This window comes from Pleurodeles waltl, chromosome 4_2, assembly GCF_031143425.1.
Source record: "Pleurodeles waltl isolate 20211129_DDA chromosome 4_2, aPleWal1.hap1.20221129, whole genome shotgun sequence".
In the NCBI taxonomy this organism is placed as follows: Eukaryota; Metazoa; Chordata; class Amphibia; order Caudata; family Salamandridae; genus Pleurodeles; species Pleurodeles waltl.
The window spans coordinates 777,247,907-777,273,384 of record NC_090443.1 but is presented as its reverse complement, the minus strand read 5'-3'; the positions used below and the strand labels follow the sequence as shown (position 1 = coordinate 777,273,384).

General features: G+C 46.1%; 1 protein-coding gene across 1 annotated transcript in view; it reads right to left on the bottom strand.

Moving 5' to 3' along the window:
* Positions 1 to 25,478, bottom strand: part of LRRIQ3 (leucine rich repeats and IQ motif containing 3) — a 252,627-nt gene that overhangs the window by 210,230 nt on the left and 16,919 nt on the right. The window contains exon 2 of the mRNA XM_069232440.1: positions 16,535 to 16,832. Coding sequence (XP_069088541.1) covers positions 16,535 to 16,804 — 270 coding nt within the window. The 5' untranslated portion in view covers positions 16,805 to 16,832. The remainder of the gene's footprint in view (positions 1 to 16,534; positions 16,833 to 25,478) is intronic.

Below are 25,478 nucleotides of genomic sequence, written 5' to 3'. Positions count from 1 at the left end.
GATACCCCTCATCAACTTTTGTACTAGAGGGTGTTCACCGACCGGATGGTCCCCAATGGGCACATGGCTAGCAGATATCGCCGACGTGAATGTATTTATAGACTGATAGACCAGGCCCTCCTCAGCCAAGAGACCAAAACATTCCAGACGTGGACAGCGTCGGCCCACACTGGATCCACATGTCGGCTACGATACCAGCCCAACCATCAGGACCAAGTTGACCTGTATCTTGTAACCGTGCTGTCTCCCCATGTTTTCGAGAGGAGGAAGGCAGCTTGCTTCGAAATTCCCAGGACTTTCCATTATCTCCGGTAATCCTCCAGGCCATAAGAGACAACACCCTCGTCAGCACCAGAGGATGTGGATTCCAGTCTGGATTCCGATGGAGATCCAGCTGCCGGGGTAGAGGGGTTGGAAAATCCCAAGAAAGTTCCAGAAGAACTGGATACCAAGCTTGCGATTTCCAAGTTGGCATCACCAGTACCGGGTCCGCCTGCTGTCTCCTTACGTGTGCCCTCAAGTGCATAATCATCTGGAATAGTGGGGACGCATACTCCTGCTCCATCTGCCAATCCTGCAGAAAGGGATCCGTTGCTGTCGCTCCAGGGTCCGGTCTCCAACTGACGTACCTGGGTAGTTGGTGATCTAATCTGGATGCAAGGAGATCTATCGAGAAAGCACCCCAGCGATTCTGCAGCATGCGGAAGACACTCAGACTTAGTTGCCATAAGCTCATGTCTCTCAAGTGCCTCAAGTGCCAGTTGGCCACCTAATAGAAATGTCCAGGGATGTGTTCTGATGTCACGGAGATCTGGTTCTCCAGGCAGTATTTCCAGAAGGACCGCAGTAGATCACACAGGGCTTTGGAAAGGGTACCTCCTAGTCGAGTTATGTACTAGACCACTGCCATATTGCCCATTTTTAAGGGAACGCAGCATTTTGACGGATCTTTCTTCCAACACTTGACTGCAAAAGAGCCTGTCAGGAGCTCCAGGCAGTTGATATGCATGGACCATTCTCGTGATGACCACAGCCCTCCGGTGGTAAAAGGCCAACATATTGCTTCCCATCCTAAGCTGCTGACATCGGATTTGATATTCAGATCAAGGGAGGACCCGAAGATAGCCCTCCTATTCCAGGCTCCCATGTGTGTGAGCCACCACTGGATCTTGCCCCTCACCTCCAGGGATAGCAGGACCTTCTGGGAGTATGTGAGACCTTGTCTGAGATTGACTACTTTGGGGCGCTTGAGGGCCCGGTAATGTACCGGGCTAGGAAAAATGGATGGAATGGAAGAAGCGAGCAGGCCGACTAGCCTGGCGATCTGTCGGACGGATATGGAGGGACTGTCCATTACTTTGCTCAGTTCGTGCCTTATCTTGGCAACCTTCCATGATGGAAGGCTCAAGATAGCCTGTACTGAATCCACCGTAAACCCCAGGAACACCAGAGACTGCCCTGGGAGGAGTATAGACTTCTGCTTGTTGATTCTTTAATGTTTGTCTTGGCTGTTGTGGAAAATAAAGTGAGGAAAGAACAGCGTAATCCTCGCCTCTGGTCCTGACATAGAATTAGGCAACAGGGAATCCAAGTAAAATATAGGGCACATCTTCCTAGGTTATGCATGAAGAGCAGAAAGACTACATCATGTGAACTACTGGGAGAATAGAATCTGAAATTTTCAAATCAACTTGGAAGACAGAAATCAGTCATGAAGATGGTTGTTGATGTAGGACTAAGGAATTGTTCTAGGATATCCTGCCAAATTCACAACAATGTGGAAGAGAACATATCAGAATATCATAAGTGGTTAGCCTGTTAGAAATGTTACACTTCCTCCGGCAACCAGATTGTAACCACTCTGCTGATACTAATGTTGTACCCCTATCCTCCAGGAAGGTACCTACATGATGGAGAAAGGTTCTTCATCAGATTCCCTGAATTGCTGCACCCCTGGCTCATGTTCTCCCTTTGTCATTAGCTTTTTCTTCTCAAGCACACAAGCTTCCAAACCCCTTAGCCCTACAGGTATTACTGACCAAAGGGTATGTTCAAGGGCTGAACTGGGTACAGTGAATTAAACAGCTGACGCTTTTACCCAACATTTTCTCATCCACTGTGTTTGGTCAATGAGTTGGCTTTTCCGTTCCCCACTTGAATATGGTGTTTTCTTTTTTTATGAATTTAAATACATTTAGACATGTTCTTTTTACTTTTCCCACCATGTGCTATATAGCCGAATGCAGGCTAAAATCACAATGATGTATTTCTAGAACAGATTCTCACAAGTGGTGCTTTTGTGAAACTCTGATGATGGTCACGAACACAGATACATATATGCACAGTTGCTGCACTATTAATTGTTATTTTATCCTACAAACACCTATATCACTATTTTTTGCATCGTTACTGGTCTGGTCTGAACAGTACATTGCCTATCTTTGGTATTATGCTACATTTATGAACTAGCACAATAGGGATAGGTCATTGTTTGTTGTGTTGGAACAAACCATGTCTTCAGTCTCCCACTGAATCATATGCATTTTTCTATTGTTCCAATTAGCCCACGCAAGACTTCTTTAGACATAATGGATGTACAAAAAAGGTTGATTAAGAAAAGTAGACCTCAGCAGCCTAAAACAGGTAGTTCATCAAGGTTTGGTTGCTTGGTTTGCCATTTCGCGCACACACTCTCCTCTGCCATACCTCCTTCAAAAACACTGTTCTGCTAACTTGTCTGTGGTGAGGAACTGTGTGCCATAGCCATCTTTCCAATACAGGGGCTGACACTGGCTAAGCATAGTCTTCTTCCTGCAGGCAGTCAATCCGTCCAATTGGAATAAGGCTACAAGACTGCCTTCTGCGAGTAAATTGTGACAAGCGTTTGCACAGTTGTAGGCACTGCTCCTGGCTCTCGGAGCTAGAAATGCATAGGGATAAAATGGAAAGGGAAGAGCACAATCTTCTGAATGAGGACAGCGAAGGGAAAACATGTAGGAAGTAAGAACTGCCGAGGTCTAGATAGTGCTACCAAGTCAAGATACGCAAGGAGATAAGAACCTGTGTGGGTGAGGTGAAGAAGGGGAACAGCTAATACTGACACCAAAGGGTATTTTAGGGCGAATGATGAGAGATTAAATAGATAAGTGATGTGAGAAAAGAGGGTGTATAGTGAGAAAAACAAAGATCAGGAATTCTTGGAAGAATACAGGAGCGAAGAATGGCAAATAAATACTGTTGAGGAAGAAGAAAGAAGCTATAAAAATGTAATGTGAAAATGATTTCTTGAAGGCGAGCATACAGAATGGCGGCTGAACTGCTGAAGTGAAAATTGAGACTAGAGAAACAGGGAAGCAGCAAATGAGCACGAGAGGGGAAATTAGAAAGTGAGGAATGGGAGCTTAGAATGTGGACAGCAGAGAAGTGTGAAATGCAGCACAGCTCAACAGAGATGCAGATTAGGCAGAAAGGATAGACAATAAGTACAAGGAACACATTAACTGACTGCACCACGTAAAAGAAGGGAATGAAATAAGGTGATCAGGAATTGTTGAAGCAAACGAAGCTGCAGGAGGGTGAGCAACGTCTACTGCAGCAACGTAGGAAGAAGGAGCAAGACAGGGGAGGAGAACATTTCTCAGAGGTGAAACACAGGCGGAGGTAGGGGGCACTAAGAGTAGCAGAGTGACAGGAGCAGTTCCAGGATAAAAGGGAGAGCAGGGACTGCTAAGAGAACAGTGATGTAGCGAACAAATGTGCAGCAGAGGAAGGACACTGGTACCAAAGGCTTGTAAGGGGTACTAAGGAGCGCAAATATGATACCTTTGCCACCAAACTGTGGTAAGGGGCCCTTTTCCCTTGCTTACATTAAAGCCTATGGCACTCTCGTTCCACAATGTAAGGGGCATCCAAGAGGCAAGATGGACAAAGGGCAGCAGATGCTGCAAAGGTGAGCAGACAGTGGAAAGGCGGGCAGACCGTAACATACGAATAAAATAAAAGAATAAGCACTACTGGAAGACGAGTTAGGATACAGGTAGGAGAAAATGAGAAAGATCAGTAATTTCTGAAGTGGGAGAGTAGAACATGGACCAATTGCAGGGAAAGCTAGGGGAAGCAGGAATTTCTGCCACATGATAAGGAAGAGAAAATGGCATGTGGCTCACGGACAGCAGATGTTGTAGAGGAGAGGAGTGGCTACTGGAATTTCAACAAAGAACAAACAGGGAAAAGGATTAAAGCGAAAGAAATGCTGAGGTGAAGGCGAATATGTGATAAAATCATTTGAGAAGGAAACGTTTTTCAAGTGCATGTCTATTTTGGAAGGAAATACTGTTGCATGGAAGAATCATGAAAAGATTTCCTACGTCAGACAAGTGTGTACAGCAAGACATGTGGCAGTTAAGAAGTTTAGAAATTAGAGCCCTATTTTTCCTCTCTTCTCCCACTTCACTTTATCACACACTGATTTCTCCACTTTTGATTCCTTAACTGCCTACTGGAACAAAACAGGGACTGATGTTCTCTTGAATTCATTTTTCTTTTTTATATAATTGAGATCTCAAATTTAAATATCATGACAGACTGTTATCTAATTCAGAGTCTTATAATACAGCAAATAATAGTCCATTCAGCCTTAATCATCAAACCTTCAATAAGTTATAGTACCAAAATCATAATAATAACATCCAATCTAATTCTTTCAGATGAATGGTTCCTACTGGTATTTTGATCTGATCTACACATGAAATCAAACAAATCCCAAAGATTAACTAATCACCTGCTAGCCAATCATCATACCCAAACGCGCCTGAAAACCCAGTTACTGAAGGCTGACCATACCCTGTCACCCTGTCTTCTAACTTTCCTCCCTTTGCGATTAAACAGTGACCTCTCTAGATTGTATATGGTGAGCCTCCACCTAAACCATTGTTGAAAAGTGGGGGGCATCTATATCTTTCCATATTGTTGCGATAAGCAGACGTGCCATGGTCATAGATATAAACACAAAGTATATCTGGCCTAAATCACTGCAGACAGATGACCGTATCCTAGGAACATCATAGCTGGAGTGATAATAATGTCTGCCCCAAACAACCCCACCAAAGAGACTCTAGCCCTCCCTTCAACGCCTTAAATTTCCTGCAGTTATAAAACATAAGCAAAGTGACTGTTGGTCCTTCCCGCATCTAGGAAATTTGTCATCCCACCTCTTCCCCCATGCGAACAGTTTTGCCGGAGTGAAATATAACCTAAACATCATTTTACAATGTTGGGCCTTCAAGTTAGAAGAAAGGAAAATGTTTATCCCTATATTGATCGATGTCAATAAGTCAGCCACCTCCACACCCAATCTTTGCTCCTAGTACCCCTCGTGATGTTTTATATCGTCAGGAACCGTGTCTAATAATATACCAAATAATTGTCCGATTCTACATTCTGGACCCTGTATGAAGTCTAATAAAGGAACATTTTCCAATTAAAAATGTGCCCGCCCATCTTTCCCACTAAAATCTCTCAATTGGAGATATTTAAAGAATGTTCTATCACCTAAACCAAATTTTTGCAGTTGCTCGGTAACTGCTAATAACTGATCATGAGAATATAGATCGCCTGTTTAAGGAGACCAGCTAACTCCCATTGCTTCCCAAAACAGTCATACAATATTACTGGGAAATGGGGTAAGCGCCAGAGGGGAATATATCTATTTAACCGTGTGATCTTGATTCATTTTCGTACCTTCTGCCACACATTCCAAGCCGCAACAAAAGTTTTAAATCTAACTTTCGTCTAATAGCTTGGCTCCAAATGATGTAAAAAAACAACCATATGCAGACCTCCTGAGGGCTAGCTCATTTATAGTAGGGATCCTCACTTTCCCTCTCGACCCCACTGAGCCACCAGTGTCTAATGAGAATAAAATTGTCATATGCTGTAAGATAGTGGACCAATAATAAAATAGGAAGTTAGGAGCCTCCCAACCCCGCTCCCGTGGAAGATTTAAAAACGTATAGGCCAGCCAGATTTTGTATTGTCACACAAAATTAATACATATTGAATCAAGTTTCTGTAAAAAGGACTGATCCAATTCAAGGGGAATGGTTCGGAATAGATACAGCACTTAAGGGAAATACAGCATCTTCAACACATTGCACCTGCCAATCAGAGAGAGATATAGCCTATTAATACGCCTTAAGCCAAAGCTGATATTTTATGATCAATGAGTTAAAATTTATCCAATACAGAGACTTAACCTAGGACGTTATCTTGATGCCTAGATGTGTAGAAACATCCACCCTACGGGCATCAGCCAAGTCAATATTTATTATGCAGACTATTTGTGTTTTATCCTTGTTGAGTAGATATCCAGACTTTTTCCCAAATTCTGAAGCCAATCACTCAACTTCCGGTATATCGGTATATGCGTCTGAGGTAATTATTGCAATGTCGCCTGCATAGGCCAACACCTTTGTTTCAAACTAATTTACTTGTGCTGGTTAAATTTTCCAACTTTGTATTAGCTGCTCAATAAATAGATCGATATAAAGGGCGAACAAGATCGGAGAGCAGGGATATCCTCTCAAGATAATGATCTTCTGAGATTCTTGACCCATAAATAGTGCCAGTATACACACTTGAATGCTTTTGCAACATCCAGAAGGATCATGGCCATTCGACCCCCTGTAACTTCTGCAATATCAAATAATGCAATGGTTTGTCTTATATGATCTGCAATGCCACGCCCAGGAATAAACCCACGCTACCAGGGTGATACCAGACAGGGCCGCAGCGGTGAGCGGGCATGTAAAGAAATGGCTCCCTGTTGCAGTTACCCCCCACTTTTTGCCTGATACTGATGCTGACTTGACTGAGAAGTGTGCTGGGACCCTGCTAACCAGGCCCCAGCACCAGTGTTCTTTCACCTAAAATGTGCTTTTGATTCCACAATTGGCACACCCTGGCATCCAGGTAAGTCCCTTGTAACTGGTACCCCTGGTACCAAGGGCCCTGATGCCAGGGAAGGTCTCTAAGGGCTGCAGCATATCTTATGCCACCCTGGGGACCCCTCACTCAGCACAGACACACTGCTTGCCAGCTTGTGTGTGCTGATGAGAACAAAACGAGTAAGTCGACATGGCACTCCCCTCAGGGTGCCATGCCAACCTCACACTGCCTATGCAGTATAGATAAGTCACCCCTCTAGTAGGCCTTACAGCCCTAAGGCAGGGTGCACTATACCATAGGTGAGGGCACCAGTGCATGAGCACTATGCCCCTACAGTGTCTAAGCAAAACCTTAGACATTGTAAGTGCAGGGTAGCCATAAGAGTATATGGTCTGGGAGTCTGTCAAAAACGAACTCCACAGCTCCATAATGGCTACACTGAATACTGGGAAGTTTGGTATCAAACTTCTCAGAATAATAAGCCCACACTGATGCCAGTGTTGGATTTATTAAAAAATGCACACAGAGGGCATCTTAGAGATACCCCCTGTATTTTACCCAATTGTTCAGTGCAGGACTGACTGGTCTGTGCCAGCCTGCTGCTGAGAGACGAGTGTCTGACCTCATGCGGTGAGAGCCTTTGTGCTCTCTGAGGACAGAAACAAAGCCTGCTCTGGGTGGAGGTGCTTCACACCTCCCCCCTGCAGGAACTGTAACACCTAGCAGTGAGCTTCAAAGGCTCAAGCTTCGTGTTACAATGCCCCAGGGCACTCCAGCAAGTGGACATGCCCGCCCCCTGGACACAGCCCCCACTTTTGGCGGCAAGTCCAGGAGAAATAATGAGAATAACAAGGAGGAGTCACTGGCCAGTCAGGACAGCCCCTAAGGTGTCCTGAGCTGAGGTGACGCTGACTTTTAGAAATCCTCCATCTTGTAGAAGGAGGATTCCCCCAATAGGGATAGGAATGTGACCCCTCCCCTTGGGAGGAGGCACAAAGAGGGTGTACCCACCCTCAGGGCTAGTAGCCATTGGCTACTAACCCCCCAGACCTAAACACGCCCTTAAATTTAGTATTTAAGGGCTTCCCTGAACCTAAAGATTTAGATTCCTGAAACCTACAAGAAGAAGAAGACTGCTGAGCTGAAAAACCCCTGCAGAGGAAGAACAGAAGACACCAACTGCTTTGGCCCCAGTCCTACCGGCCTGTCTCCTGCCTTCCAAAGAACCCTGCTCCAGCGACGCTTTCCAAGGGACCAGCGACCTCTGAATCCTCTGAGGACTGCCCTGCTTCAAGAAAGACAAGAAACTCCCGAGGACAGCGGCACTGCTCCAAAAGAACTGCAACTTTGTTTCAAGGAGCAGATTTAAAGACCCCTGCAACTCCCCGCAAGAAGCGTGAGACTTGCAACACTGCACCCGGCGACCCCGACTCGACTGGTGGAGAACCAACACCTCAGGGAGGACCCTCCGGCGACTCCAAGTCCGTGAGTAACCAAAGTTGTCCCCCCTGAGCCCCCACAGCGACGCCTGCAGAGGGAATCCCGAGGCTCTCCCTGACCGCGACTGCCTAACCTCCATTTCCCGACGGCTGGAAAAGACCCTGCACCCACAGCCCCCAGCACCTAAAGGAACGGAACTCCTGTGCAGGAGTGACCCCCAGGAAGCCCTCTCCCTTGTCCAGGTGGTGGCTACCCCGAGGAGCCCCCCCCTTGCCTGCCTGCAACGCTGAAGAGATCCCTTGGTCTCTCATTGATTTACATTGAAAACCCAACGCTTGTTTCTACACTGCACCCGGCCGCCCCAGTGCCGCTGAGGGTGTACTTTTTGTGTGAACTTGTGTCCCCCCCGGTGCCCTACAAAACCCCCCTGGTCTGCCCTCCGAAGACGCGGGTACTTACCTGCTGGCGGACCAGAACCGGGGCACCCCCTTCTCTCCATTGCAGCCTATGTGTTTTGGGCACCTCTTTGACCTCTGCACCTGACCGGCCCTGAGCTGCTGGTGTGGTAACTTTGGGGTTGCTCTGAACCCCCAACGGTGGGCTACCTTGGACCCAAACCTGAGACTTGTAAGTGATTTACTTACCTGACAAAACTAACAAAAACTTACCTCCCCCAGGAACTGTGAAAATTGCAGTGTCCACTTTTAAAACAGCTTATTGTGTTTTATGTGAAAAGTATACATGCTCATGTAATGATTCCAAGTTCCTAACGTACTTACCTGCAATACCTTTCAAATGAGATATTACATGTAGAATTTGAACCTGTGGTTCTTAAAATAAACTAAGAAAAGATATTTTTCTATAACAAAACCTATTGGCTGGATTTGTCTCTGAGTGTGTGTTCCTCATTTATTGCCTGTGTGTATGTACAACAAATGCTTAACACTACTCCTTTGATAAGCCTACTGCTCGACCACACTACCACAAAATAGAGCATTAGTATTATCTCTTTTTGCCACTATCTTACCTCTAAGGGGAACCCTTGGACTCTGTGCATACTTTTCCTTACTTTGAAATAGTGCATACAGAGCCAACTTCCTACATTGGTGGATCAGCGGTGGGGTACAAGACTTTGCATTTGCTGGACTACTCAGCCAATACCTGATCACACGACAAATTCCAAAGATTTTCATTAGAAATTGTTTTTGCAATTTGAAATTTTTCTAAATTCTTAAAAGTCCTGCTAGGGCCTTGTGTTAGTCCCTGTTAGCATTTCCTTTTAGAGTTTAAAAGTTTGGTAAAAGTTTGAATTAGATCCTAGAACTAGTTTTAGTTTCTTAAAAAGTATTCCAACTTTTAGAAGCATAATGTCTAATACAGATGTGAATGTGGTGGAACTCGACACCACACCTTACCTCCATCTACAGATGAGAGAGCTAAGGTCACTCTGTAAACTAAAGAAAATAGCAATGGGCTCCAGACCTTCCAAACTACAGCTCCAGGAGCTGTTGGCAGAGTTTGAAAGAGCCAACCCCTCTGAGGATGGCAACACAGAGGATGAGTATAGTGACTTGGAGGGTGATTCCCCCCCACCAGTCCTATCTAGGGAGGACAGGGCCTCTCAAGCCCTGACTCCACAAATCATAGTCAGAGATGCTGGTTCCCTCACAGGAGGGACCAACCTCTCTGAAATCACTGAGGATAACTCCAGTGAAGAGGATATCCAGTTAGCCAGGATGGCCAAAAGATTGGCTTTGGAAAGACAGATCCTAGCCATAGAAAGGGAAAGACAAGAGATGGGCCTAGGACCCATCAATGGTGGCAGCAACATAAATAGGGTCAGAGATTCTCCTGACATGTTGAAAATCCCTAAAGGGATTGTAACTAAATATGAAGATGGTGATGACATCACCAAATGGTTCACAGCTTTTGAGAGGGCTTGTGTAACCAGAAAAGTAAGCAAATCTCACTGGGGTGCTCTCCTTTGGGAAATGTTCACTGGAAAGTGTAGGGATAGACTCCTCACACTCTCTGGAAAAGATGTAGAATCCTATGACCTCATGAAGGGTACCCTGATTGAGGGCTTTGGATTCTCCACTGAGGAGTATAGAATTAGATTCAGGGGGGCTCAAAAATCCTCGAGCCAGACCTCGGTTGATTTTGTAGACTACTCAGTGAAAACACTGGATGGTTGGGTAACTGGAAATGAAGTGCATGACTATGTTGGGCGTTATAATTTGTTTATGAAAGAACACATTTTAAGTAACTGCTTCAATGAAAAGTTGCATCAGTATCTGGTAGACCTAGGTCCAATTTCTCCCCAAGAATTGGGAAAGAAGGCAGACCACTGGGTCAAGACTAGGGTAACCAAAACTTCCACTGGGGGTGACCAAAAGAAAGGGGTTACAAAACCTCCGCAGGAGAAAGTGGGTGACACTAGAAACAAAGAAAAAGAGTCCTCTGTAGGCCCCCAAAAACCAGACCAGGTGGGTGGGCCCGAGACACAACCCAAAACAAAGGTGGGTACCAGGGTAAGAACTGGGATGCCACTAAGGCATGGTGCCATAACTGTAGACAGACAGGGCACCACACCAAGGACACTTCTTGTCCCAAAAACAAACCCCCTAGCAAAATCCCAGGGGTGACCAGTGTAGCCATTGGAGATGACTCCTCAGATGAGGAGGTCTTCATAGCCTTCAACTGGAAAAAGGGCCCAACAGGTGAGTTGGAGATTCCAGAGGGAAGTAGACACTTCCACCACCTACTGGTGAATGGAATCCCAGCCACTGCCCTGAGAGACACTTGTGCCAGTCACACTATTGTGCATGACAGGCTGGTGTTCTCAAACCAGTACATACCAGGTGAGACTGCCAGAGTAAGAATTAGCCCAGACAGGGTCACTGATAGGCCTGTGGCTTTTGTGCCCATAGAAGTGGGTGGGACTTTTAGCTGGAGAAGGGTGGTAGTCAGTACAGACCTCCCCCTTGATTGTCTCCTTGGAAATGACTACCCAGAGGTTAGTCAGAGCCCAAGAGAGGAACTGGTCCAGTGCCAGTCCTCTCCCAAGGATTCTGGAGTTCCTGCCTCTGCAGTAAATGCAAGTAGGCCCCAGAAGAAAAAGAAAAGGAAACAGAGTAGGAAAGGTGGACAACCTTTAGCCAAGGTTCCAGCAAGCCAAGGAGATTCTGCTCCAGTAGGGGAGAACTCCAAAAGTGGCTCTGATAAAGTCCAACCTGACCCACAAGAAGTCCTGGCTAGTCAGGCAACTGTTAAGTCTGAGTGGGTGGCTCCTCAGCTAACAGAAGAAAGAGTGGAAGAAGGGTGTTTACTACAAGATGTGGTAACCCCCCACTCTAATACAGCAGACAGGCACCCTGAACCCAAAGAAGCCTGTAACTTAGCCCCTTCCCTTGTAGGTGAAGAGCTAAAGGTGTGGTTCTGGGCACTGACAGCTGTCAGTGGCCTCTGCTGGGTGTTAGCCTTTATGGCTGCCCTATCCTTGGCATGGTGGTCAGACCCCATGCCAAATAGCAAGTTAGGCCCCCTGACCCTGTTGGTCATGGTGGGGTTACTCCAGCTCTGGGTAACCTCTTTGGGTAAGCTAGGGGTGACCCTGGCTAAGATAAGATTAGCAGAGGTGGATACCTCTAACCCCAAAATAGAGGGAATGGGTGAAGACATTAAAAGCACAGACAAGAGGCAGTTCAGATTAGGTCCTATCACTGTGGAAGTGGGTCAGTTCCCCAGAGGGAATGACCTGGACAGGAGGATGTAAGGCAGAGTAGGCCCTGCAACAAACCAGCCTATTTCCTCTACTCTTCCTCGCCTGACAGACTAGGAAGACTCTCCCAGCTTTGGCTGAGTCTCCTGGCCTGTGGGCTGGGGGGGGCTTGTGTAAAGAAATGGCTCCCTGTTGCAGTTACCCCCCACTTTTTGCCTGATACTGATGCTGACTTGACTGAGAAGTGTGCTGGGATCCTGCTAACCAGGCCCCAGCACCAGTGTTCTTTCACCTAAAATGTGCTTTTGATTCCACAATTGGCACACCCTGGCATCCAGGTAAGTCCCTTGTAACTGGTACCCCTGGTACCAAGGGCCCTGATGCCAGGGAAGGTCTCTAAGGGCTGCAGCATATCTTATGCCACCCTGGGGACCCCTCACTCAGCACAGACACACTGCTTGCCAGCTTGTGTGTGCTGATGAGAACAAAACGAGTAAGTCGACATGGCACTCCCCTCAGGGTGCCATGCCAACCTCACACTGCCTATGCAGTATAGGCAAGTCTCCCCTCTAGTAGGCCTTACAGCCCTAAGGCAGGGTGCACTATACCATAGGTGAGGGCACCAGTGCATGAGCACTATGCCCCTACAGTGTCTAAGCAAAACCTTAGACATTGTAAGTGCAGGGTAGCCATAAAAGTATATGGTCTGGGAGTCTGTCAAAAGCGAACTCCACAGCTCCATAATGGCTACACTGAATACTGGGAAGTTTGGTATCAAACTTCTCAGAATAATAAACCCACACTGATGCCAGTGTTGGATTTATTAAAAAATGCACACAGAGGGCATCTTAGAGATACCCCCTGTATTTTACCCAATTGTTCAGTGCAGGACTGACTGGTCTGTGCCAGCCTGCTGCTGAGAGACGAGTGTCTGACCTCATGCGTGCAAGAGCCTTTGTGCTCTCTGAGGACAGAAACAAAGCCTGCTCTGGGTGGAGGTGCTTCACACCTCCCCCCTGCAGGAACTGTAACACCTAGCAGTGAGCTTCAAAGGCTCAAGCTTCGTGTTACAATGCCCCAGGGCACTCCAGCAAGTGGACATGCCCGCCCCCTGGACACAGCCCCCACTTTTGGCGGCAAGTCCAGGAGAAATAATGAGAATAACAAGGAGGAGTCACTGGCCAGTCAGGACAGCCCTCAAGGTGTCCTGAGCTGAGGTGACTCTGACTTTTAGAAATCCTCCATCTTGTAGAAGGAGGATTCCCCCAATAGGGATAGGAATGTGACCCCTCCCCTTGGGAGGAGGCACAAAGAGGGTGTACCCACCCTCAGGGCTAGTAGCCATTGGCTACTAACCCCCAGACCTAAACACGCCCTTAAATTTAGTATTTAAGGGCTTCCCTGAACCTAAAGATTTAGATTCCTGTAACCTACAAGAAGAAGAAGACTGCTGAGCTGAAAAACCCCTGCAGAGGAAGAACAGAAGACACCAACTGCTTTGGCCCCAGTCCTACCGGCCTGTCTCCTGCCTTCCAAAGAACCCTGCTCCAGCGATGCTTTCCAAGGGACCAGCGACCTCTGAATCCTCTGAGGACTGCCCTGCTTCAAGAAAGACAAGAAACTCCTGAGGACAGCGGCACTGCTCCAAAAGAACTGCAACTTTGTTTCAAGGAGCAGATTTAAAGACCCCAGCAACTCCCCGCAAGAAGCGTGAGACTTGCAACACTGCACCCGGCGACCCCGACTCGACTGGTGGAGAACCAACACCTCAGGGAGGACCCTCCGGCGACTCCAAGTCCGTGAGTAACCAAAGTTGTCCCCCCTGAGCCCCCACAGCGACGCCTGCAGAGGGAATCCCGAGGCTCCCCCTGACCGCGACTGCCTGAACTCCATTTCCCGACGGCTGGAAAAGACCCTGCACCCTCAGCCCCCAGCACCTAAAGGAACGGAACTCCTGTGCAGGAGTGATCCCCAGGAAGCCCTCTCCCTTGTCCTGGTGGTGGCTACTCCGAGGAGCCCCCCCCTTGCCTGCCTGCAACGCTGAAGAGATCCCTTGGTCTCTCATTGATTTACATTGAAAACCCGACGCTTGTTTCTACACTGCACCCGGCCGCCCCAGTGCCGCTGAGGGTGTACTTTTTGTGTGAACTTGTGTCCCCCCCGGTGCCCTACAAAACCCCCCTGGTCTGCCCTCCGAAGACGCGGGTACTTACCTGCTGGCGGACCGGAACCCGGGCACCCCCTTCTCTCCATTGCAGCCTATGTGTTTTGGGCACCTCTTTGACCTCTGCACCTGACCGGCCCTGAGCTGCTGGTGTGGTAACTTTGGGGTTGCTCTGAACCCCCAACGGTGGGCTACCTTGGACCCAAACTTGAGACTTGTAAGTGATTTACTTACCTGACAAAACTAACAAAAACTTACCTCCCCAGGAACTGTGGAAATTGCACTGTGTCCACTTTTAAAACAGCTTATTGTGTTTTATGTGAAAAGTATACATGCTAATGTAATGATTCCAAGTTCCTAACGTACTTACCTGCAATACCTTTCAAATGAGATATTACATGTAGAATTTGAACCTGTGGTTCTTAAAATAAACTAAGAAAAGATATTTTTCTATAACAAAACCTATTGGCTGGATTTGTCTCTGAGTGTGTGTTCCTCATTTATTGCCTGTGTGTATGTACAACAAATGCTTAACACTACTCCTTTGATAAGCCTACTGCTCGACCACACTACCACAAAATAGAGCATTAGTATTATCTCTTTTTGCCACTATCTTACCTCTAAGGGGAACCCTTGGACTCTGTGCATACTATTCCTTACTTTGAAATAGTGCATACAGAGCCAACTTCCTACAAGGGCCGCAGCGGTGAGCGGGCACCAAAGCAGGTGCATGCTTGTGCCCTAGGGGCACTCTTCGGAGTGTGCTTCGTCCTGTAGGGAGGGTAGGAGCGCGCTCGCTCCTTTCTCAATTCCAGTGGTTCCTCGGGGGTACCAGTGCCACCAACACGTCTGCACACTGACAAAACAAAGCCGGATCGCGGCAGTTAATCCCTTGGCAACTACACGCTCATGTGCGCTGCAGCAATTCAATGAGCCCAGGTGCTGGCAGTGTTTTTTAATGGCAGCAGAGCGCTTTCAAAAGCGGGAGGAGAATCCACAGAAAAGCGCTCACAAAGCGCCTTGAGAAAATTAAACAGAGCACTCTCAAAGCGCTGGGGGCATCAGTGAAGTGCTCTCCAGGCACTGCACCCTTCTACGGCAAGTGCACCTGATGCACTAAAAATAAAAAGGTTGCAGAGGTGAGGGGCCACAGCACTCAGCTTCTGGGAGACAACAGTACAAAGGAAACACAGGGTGACAGGGCCCACAGCACGCCAGCACAAGGTGGATGCAGGCAGTTGGCAGTTCCTCCTCATGACCAGGCAGGTCACAGGTCAGCACAGCAGCAGCAGCCCATGGCAGGTCTTGGTGAGTCTCTCCAGCAGCATTCTGTGTCCAGTTCCAAAATGTCACCAAATTGTGGGGAAAAGTCCCCTGTGCTTATACTCAGTTTTACACTGTCTTTACAAAGAAGGGGAGAGGAGATTCCAACCAGTTACAACTGGTTCTGGGAGTGCCCCCTCTCTCCTCCAGCACAGGCTCCAAACATCAGTTGGGGGTAAACGACCCTTTTGTGTGAAGCCAGGGCACAGCCTTTACAAATGCCTGTACCAGGGACTTACAGGTAAATAAAATATACCAATTAGATATAATCCAATCATACCAACTTTAGAAGGGAGAGCACCTGCACTTTAGAAATGGTCAGCAGTGATAAAGTGCTCAGAGTCCTAGAGCCAATAGCGAGAGGTCAGAAAAAATAGGAGAAACGAGGCAAAACGTCAGGGGACGAACCTGCCAAAGTAAAAAACAACAGCATCTAGCAGTCCAAACGGGGGCAAAAAGTGGGGGACGTATCCAACGAAGCACAGTTAGCTACACTGTGGTTGCCAGTCCTTAGCACCAGCACTAATTATTTGGGACAGGACTTTCTTCCGAGTTTGATGTAAAGCATGAAAGATAAAGGGAGCAAATGAAGAACAAAGGAAGAAGAGAAACATAAGAAAACAGTGACCTGGCGAGAAAGGGGCGATGAAAAAGAACCTGCAACAGTGAGCTAATGGTGATGGTAAAAAGAGGCTTGAGGTAGATTTCAGACTTGTAAAGGTATCTGGCAGCCCCAGCATTCAGCATACACTGTACTCAGCAGTAGACCCCTAGAAACAAAATTGGGGCCCTGCTCTTAAGTCTTTATTGATTACATACTGTTTGGGACTGATGAATCCCACACAAGGACAGGGCCATGTCCAATACAGTCCATGATTCAGCATGGAGTTTAATACACATTAGCACATGACACAAGTGTTGATTCCTCACAGGACTTTTACCTGGTTTCCATGAAGATCCAGTTTGATTAACTGAGTACAAGCAAGCAATGGTTCCATGCTTGTAATGTAGTTGTTGGCCAAGATGCAGATTTTAAGAGTTGTGCAATACTGCAGATACTCCACATCCCTCAAAGATAATTTGCTCAACTGGACTAGCAAAACATCTTGCAGGTCCTCTTCACCAGGGCTCTTACTGAGTGTCTGTCCGTGCTCCAGTACCATTGCCTTAGAGGAAGGCACCAAGTACTTGCCTTTTGCTGGCTCCTTCATGATTATTCAGTAAATGCTTCTGTCACATCTGTCAAGAAAATAAAGAACAGAAACAGGAATAATTCAACGTTGTTTATATTGTTCCCTTAATAAAACACCCCTTGTAGATGACACCTTTGATCTATGAGTAATCAGTAGTGTGTATATTTTAAAAAACTAAAACAAAGAGGGACTTGAAAAAAATTATCGAACATGTGTAATAAGATAGTTCATTTCAGGTTCCGCCATGTTATTAACTGTAAGAGGCAACCCTTAAAATATTTTAGCAAATTACAGTGATGTGCATGATATTTACAGCAAAACTGTGTTTTGCATATGTGTACTTAGGAGAAAGAAGAAACACTTCTGCTTTGCTTGTGGTTGATTGGGCAAGTATGCTGGAAACATATGACACTGGAAATCACCAGAGAATGTATACTTGTCCACAAGACAAGTGGGGGTGCTGGTTGTGATGGCTTCATAAAAGATGAAGCTAGTTTTGAAGACGGTGTGGGTCATCAAGTGGAGCCAATGGAGTTCCATCAGGATGGGGTTGATGTGATCGTATTTCTTCAGGTTCTGGGTGAGGCCTGGTGCAATTTGGAGAATGCCCTGAAGGGATGCCAAATTGGAGTGTGGGAGACCATGGGGCAGGACTTACCACTGTCCAGATGCAAAAGCACGAGGCATTGGTGGCCAGTGCTCGGGTTTTGGTATGGAGATGAATCAAGCACGACACATTAAACTAGCCAGATGATAACTAGCCAGTTTACTACAGTGTAACACTTGTGTGAGATGTTGCTGATTTGGTTTTGGCAATCTCTACTAATTTCATATGATGTTACAGTGAAGCACACACATCTCCACTAATGACGTATATCCTGGCATGTGTTACCTGTGGGTCTGGCCTATTTTGATAAATGTACTGTTATTTATCAATATGGTCTACATAGCATAGATTAAACCTGATTGGATCAACACATGCAAGGTGCTTAGCACTGTAACTGATAAGCAGCAGGTTTTATTTAGGAAAGATCTTTTCAAAGCAAGGGGGCTTGGTAGACAATTGTCTGTCGCTTTTTCTGGGTCAACATCCAGGTTGACAAAGAAGTGCTGGCTATCAGATGTCAGGTGTCTGGAGAGTTTGTAGTTCTTCATGCTTTGCTGGAGACAGTGGTCATCACCATTAGGACCTCTACTGCACAAGAAAATGTGCTGTTTTGAGGGGTAAGGGAGGCAGTCTCTCCCCACTTCGATTGTTCATATCTCACTAAAATAACCATTAACAATGTTCCCTTTGCTGAACTTGTGCCTGCTCAGAATGTACTTTTAGGTCTGACATTAACCAAAGCCATTTGATTTTAGGAAAAAGATTTATACACAATATATACTTTGTTATAGGGACTTTCATCCTGTCTACTTCGTCTATTGGTCTGCTGCCCCATTTACATTTTTGTTCCGCCCACCACAGCATATCGCAAGGGACAAATGTTCAGCCCACCTCAAGGATTCCCTCTGTAACAGTGACGCAATTATGTCCAAGCAAAATATTGTCACCCACAAAGAAAAATAGTCCTTTTTCATTGCCATGCACTTGTGGGCTAAGGCCTTTTTTTCATTTTTTTCCCTTTAATAATTTATTTTTGCTGCAAAGACCCAGCAGATTCACAAACAATGCCTAACAACATACATTTTATTTTTGGGGGTGCTGTCATCCCATTCAGAAATTCCCAGGCTACTCACAGAACCCTCAGACTACTGGGCGTTATGTCATAAACAGCTCATCTGTTCAGAACTAGTTCATAAGTACCATCCAGAACTACTGGCTAGAATTAACTAGTTAAAGTTAAAATTTGCTAAATGTTTTGAGCTGGATCTGGAGTAGTGATATTAAAAATATTTGGCCCCTTTAAAATGTCTAAAGAAGGTGCAGATTGCCAGGTCTTCTTGTGCACCTGTATTTTCTTGAGCTAACTTGTAATACATCTAACTGTTCACTTGCTCATAGGTAGAATAGTGTAACATAACGAAGGGCCTAATTAAGAGTTTGGCGGATGGGACCGCAAAACTCCCTACAGGGCAGCCACTGCCTATGTGGCGACCACGCCGTGGAAGTTATTAACAGTTTCCCGCTAGGTCGTCGGATGGAAACCTCAGTTTCTGCCCACCAACCTAGCAGGAAACAGGCTGCAGCATTGTCTCTGGCTCGTAAAAGCCAGCGGCAATGCTGTAGCCCGCAGGGTGCACAAGCACGGTCACAATGTTCACTGTCTGCATAGCATAGCAGACAGTGAACATTGCGATGTTGCAGGGCAGGGGGGCCCTGCACTGCCCATGCTAAGTGAATGGGCAGTGCAGGCCCCCCCCCCGAGGTGTCCGGCACCTAAGGCTGGCGGAGAACAAGGTCGTAATCCACAGGGCAGCGCTGCCCTGGCAGATTACGATCTCCGCCACCACCAGGCCGCCGGGATCATAGATCGTGGCGGTTCTGGCAGAAACTTGTAATGTGGTGGTAGGAGCACCGCAACAGTGGTGGCCCTGACCGCCACTGCGAGTGTGGCAGTCTGAAGACCGCCACACTCGCAATGAAGCCCTAAGTGTGTGAATATTATGTGTAACTGTGCTTTCAAGTGCCACTGCCTCACTACAATAATCTGAGACTGCTGTTCTTAACCTTTTGACTTCTTCGGACCACTGGTCTATCATTATTGGAATACAGGGACACCCGCTTAGTCATTATTGGAAGCCGGGACCCCTGCATTAAGCAATTTCTATGATTTGAATCTCAAAACTATACATAACAATACAAAAACATGTATACAACAAACAAATGCTCAAATATTGAAATTTTTGATTTATTTCAAAATCAGATATAGACAAAGTTTTCAAATGTTCAATTTTGCTTCTTTATTTGTATATACTTTATTAATTGTAATTTATTAATTGTAATATTATTTAACACACTTAAAGGACAGAGTAAAATTTTCCCATCATTTGACTACTTATTAATACCAAGCTGCATGTGCTCATCAGTAATCAGTTGCTGTTCACCTTACACACAGGAAGTCTAACAATTTTATTAGTCTATGGCATATATCCTGGCTTAACCAAGCATGCCTAACTTAATATCAACCTGATTTTGCCAATGAGGTCAAGTGAAGCTGATTGAGTTTTAGGTCTCATAGTCACACACTTGGCAATCTTAAAAGCTCCACTGATTTCAACAGAGGTTCATATCTAGAAAAGAAATCAAAACATCAACTGTGTTTATGAGATTTAAATAACATTGACGATTTCTGGATATTAAGGTCTTACTGCAGGCCCCACTCCCATTTGAATAGCTCTTCATGAATATACCTGGACGATAACACTAAGCAGTACCTTCAATGATCCAATGCAGTACATTTTAATTTCATCTTTTGAATAGAGGTATACATTTTATCTGCCAACTTGTGGCTGATGTGGTTGCTTCCTACCAGCTGGCACACTGCTGTTATGCTTCAGCTAGCCAACTCAGCAATATTTATGAAAGGCATTTAACTCGGTGCGCATTTTAAATATGTTTGCCCAAACTCTCCTAGCCCCCTTCCCTTTTTGAAGTCCAGCATGGCTAGGAAAACAAATGCAGTGATAAACACATTATTTATTAACTTGCTAGAGGCTGGTAACCGACTACTGCACAGAAACTTTTCTGATGTAAAAATAGCCCTTTCAGTACTGGTGAGTGGGGAAGGAAGGAAAATGAGGAATCTCAGCCCTATATTTTCTTTCCATTTATTTTTTAATAATTAACGTATACAGAGTGGTAGGTAGCAGGCATCTGGGTAGGGCGCAGAATCCTGTTCTACAGAGGAAGTGAAAAAAGAAGGTCATACATGCCAACCTGTGGGAAAACAAAAGAGTGCTATTTAGAAAAAACAACAAGAGAATGTAATTTACCGCATTAAACTACACTGCAGGGGGGGATGTTTTAAGAGAAAAAAATCTTAATTCATGTGTTTTACTTAAAACACTTAATTACGTTTCTTACTCCTAAATTGGGAGTACCAGCAAGTATGAAAGGGCAATCCTCTATGAGACTCATTCCATGTGCACCTTCAACTGACCCAGTACTTCCACAATGCTCTGAAACAAACGATATGGTGGCTACTGTGTAATCCCCAGTGAGGCTTTAAAAGTTGTGTCCTGACGCTGCTCTTAAATGAGTAAATAAAAAGGTAACCAGGCATACTGCACACGGTTCCTACAATAATTCCTCCATTTTATCACGGACTTTAACCAGTAATTTCAAAGTACCAACATATAGAAAACAAGAAAGAGGGATGTTTTGAAAAACAAAATTAGGCGAATTTAGTTTTCCTGCGGACTTCATTTGCATTTAGAGAAGCTTTAACTTTCCAATTAAATATTAAAATGTTGATGTTTTTATATTTGTGAATTAAATTAAATATTTAATTATGTATTTGTATGATAAATGCTTGTGTATGTATTTTTGTGTATTGTTTTGCAGTTCATCATCAACGTTACCTAGTAAAGTGTGTGTCACCGAATTCCGATACTGATTCAGTGTGGGGATCCCCAGATTCCAATAATGATTAGGTGGGGGTCCAGAGAAGTCAGAAGGTTAAGATCCACTGTCTGAGATAACTAGATTTACTGCACTGCAGTAATCCTGATGGGTAGAGAACTTCTATAAAGGCCCTTCGGGTTTAGCAAAGGCATCATAGAGCGCAATGGAAATCATGCATTTTAGCCCCACTTCCTAATAATGAGCCCAGCACCTTAACTCATGACCCTGAAGTGTAGATCTTGAATGCACAGAGTTTGTTATACTCACCCCTTCTTTCTAGGACTTTTAGTTTAGTGATCCATGATGTCACATTTAGAAGAAAAGCAGGGAAGCATGTTCCACAGCAGTTACAGGGACCCACTAAAGTCTACATACCATGTCATCCTTATTTGTTGACGGAGCTTGAAGCCCCAAGTTTTCAATGGCTACAAAGGTTGTTCTTTGCCTGCAAACCCACTCACTTGCTGTGCACCTCCTACATGGCGTGCTGGCTGCCACTCCTCTGAGGCTGCCGAGCACTCACATGAAGAGGGAGACTGCTGCTTGTCCTTGCACCACTAGAGGGTGTCTGATTTGATGGTTTACTCCCTGCACAGGGTTTCACCCACCAGGTGACACCAGTAAGGTAAGCCAGAGCCTACACGCTGATTGAAGTGCCTGCACCTGAGTTGACTGGCACTCCTTAACTTTACTGCCCTGTTTGCAAAACAAAGCTTGCCTCACTACAAAACTCTGGTTCATATCTGGTCTGCAGTGCATCAGGGATTCCTTATTTAAAGAGTTTTGCATCATCCTTTGAAGGTCAATAGCAGTTAGTAGTAGGCTCCCACAGGGCCTGCTACACCCACAATTCTGGCACAGGTTCTCACCACAGCGGCTCTGTCCTCACAACTGCACTCAGCACCTCAAGGTGTGCCCCGTTCGCTCAAGAGCTACCCACTGACTTATTAAGGTTTTGCCCATTCCATCTACTGGATCATTCAAGATTGCTGAAACACTATCTTTCCAGCATACCCAAAAAGCAGCGCTCGGTTAAATACTTAGAAATGCAATTTCAACCAAAGAGGTTGTCTGGGACAGAAAAGACCAATGCTTCTCCATCTTGCAAAGGAGGGTATTTCCAAGCTATTCTGCACGCTCACAGAACCTGGGCCACCATTCACCTTTGCCACTGCCAGAGCCGCACACTATGCATATTTCACCCTGTTAGCAAACCCGACTACGAAAGGGCCCTGTCATGTCAAAAGAAGCAAATCGCTGAAGAATCAGTTGACGCATCCTACACAAAGGTAAAATAACTTGCTAGCATATGCTCTCTTCAAGATAAGAATTAAGGAATCAGAGATTAATTCATCCAGGCTGCGGGTCAGGAAAGCTACAGTGAAAGATCCTAAGAGAGCTGGTGAAGACGTTGCTAGTCATTTTAATACTCTACAAATCTATAGAACTCTTCAACTCAATAGCATCTCACAGCAAGGTGGTCCTGTGTACTCAAATCAAGTCAGAACCTATCATTCAGATCACAAAAGGCACCCCTCAACCTACATTGACACAAAGCACACTAACCCTCAGTTGGTGTGGGTACTGTGGAGTTGTGCTACTACACCTCAGCAAGTGTTCAGTTAAAAAAAAATAATAATAATAATTTCCGCTTGCAGTGAGCTGAGCCATTTGGCCATAATCAGTCGCTCCACTCACCAGCTCAAATTAGCACCCCTTAAAACAGTGACTGTTGTTACACTAGCTCCACCAGAACCATCTGCATTGACGACCATGACATGGGAAAAGGAGTAGTACATGCAAAGTTAGCCATTGAACAAGGCAGAATCCACTGTCAATCTCAACCAAAATGCCAAATACACATCAACGGCCAGCCAATATCTGCTCTCATTGACTCTGAAGCTTCATGTATTATCATGTTTAAGTCACATTACGATGGCCTACAACTATCTCAAACACCTAGGCTTACAAACGTTCCATTATTTGTTTTGGAAACATATCACTACCTCGACTATGTTGCACATTCACCACAAAGATGACTTCATTAAACATGACTTACAATATTCTTGTGCATGGAAAGTCACACAAGGACCATAATACTAAGCTTTGGGCCACCCTAGAGAAACTGAATTACTACAGACTGATACTCACGTTCTGTGAGTTCCTAAAGCCTTGCATCAGTTTCTTTGAGTTTATTTCTCAGCTGAAGGTGTAGCTCAGATCCATCAAAAGTTAGGATATCAAGTCAGGACCATCGCCGACATCAGTATCTGAGGTCAGAAGCTTCCTCTGAATGGTTACATACTGGAGGAGGTTCATCAACAATTTAACATAACTCACTAGTACCCTAAGAAAATTGACTTGGCTAACAAACAGTGGAATGTGTTTTGAGGCAACAAAGGATGCACTATCACCTGAGACAACACTCAGATACTTTGATCCATCCAAAGACCCTGAGCTAGCGGTGGAGGTTAGTCCTACAGGGTAGGAATAGTTCTATTCCAAAAGAAACCATTTAGAGAGTGGGAATCAATTGTGTATGTAACCAGAGCACAGGCATTCACTGAGTAGACATACTGACACATTGAGAAGGCAGCAAATGCAATTCAATGGGAGTGCCAAGCTTACATTTATATTTGTACAGACATTTTTTCCAGGTCAGCACCGATCACAAGACTTTGATTCAATTGTCCCATGGGTCATTGTTAAAGCTGTTGCCACTGTCAGAATCCTTTTTAGAGGGCCATGAGGCAAGCTAGGGTTACTGGGCCCAACCGTGGGAGTTGAGGCCTTTTACTCCATAGGTCCCAGGACTCGTCCTACTATGGATTCTGAGCAACTGAGCCAAGCACCCCTTTCTCTCTGAGGAATAGCATGATCTGAGCAGTCCAAGGGCCCCAAAGGGTTTACAACTTAAAATGAATACAGCAGCAGCCTTAAATCATTGCCCAGCCAAATACTCACTTTTATGAAAAAAAAAGAGAAGTATTTTATTTCTACCACTATCAACACAAAGGAAAAATATGACATTCACAAAAAACTACACAGTCCCCCTGAGGTCAGGGACTTAGGCCCTAATTCTAACCTTGGCGGACGGAGGAGGCCGTCCGCCAAGGTACCGCCGTCAGAACACCGCACCGCGGTCGAAAGACCGCTGCGGTGATTCTGACATTTGCCCTGGGCTGGCGGGTGGCCGCCAAAAGGCCGCCCGCCAGCCCAGGGCAAATCAACCTTCCCACTAGGATGCCGGCTCAGAATTGAGCCGGCGGAGTGGGAAGGTGCGACGGGTGCAGTTGCACCCGTCGCGTATTTCAGTGTCTGCTAGGCAGACACTGAAATACTTTGTGGGGCCCTCTTACGGGGGCCCCTGCCGTGCCCATGCCATTGGCATGGGCACGGCAGGGGCCCCCAGGGGCCCCGCAGCACCCCCTACCGCCATCCTGTTCCTGGCAGGCGAACCGCCAGGAACAGGATGGCGGTAGGGGGTGTCAGAATCCCCCATGGCGGCGCAGCAAGCTGCGCCGCCATGGGGGATTCTAAGGGCAGCGGTAAACTGGCGGGAGACCGCCGGTTTACCCTTTCTGGCCGCGGCTGAACCGCCGCGGTCAGAATGCCCTGCGGGGCACCGCCGGCCTGTCGGCGGTGCTCCCGCCGACCCTGGCCCCGGCAGTCTTGTACCGCCGGGGTCAGAATCACCCCCTTAGTGTTTCTTTAGGAGGTCCACTGGGTCCTACTCCCTCATTGCTCCTAGCAATAGTGGGTATTCCCCATTCACTATGAGCAACATCCACTGCAAGCCTCATGGTAGTCGAATCTCAAGAGTCCACTCTGAACTCAAAAGTGTTCCAGTGCTGCAGAGCTAGCTAGCAAGTTAGTTCCCCTGGGCTGACTGGCCTGAAATCAGTCTTGCCCGCACCTGAAGGCTTGGAGTGTCCAGAGTTCCTCAGTGCGCCCTATCTGTGGGTATTTGGAGTGGTAGCAGCTGAATCATTTAAGATTCGCTGCACAAGGTCTTGGCGGGCTGCACTGAGCAGGCGCAGAGCCTTCACACGTGGTCAAGCCACAAAAGTGACGGAACGCTCTCAGTGGCAACTCCTTGCAAGGCAAGTGTCTGATCCATTCAGT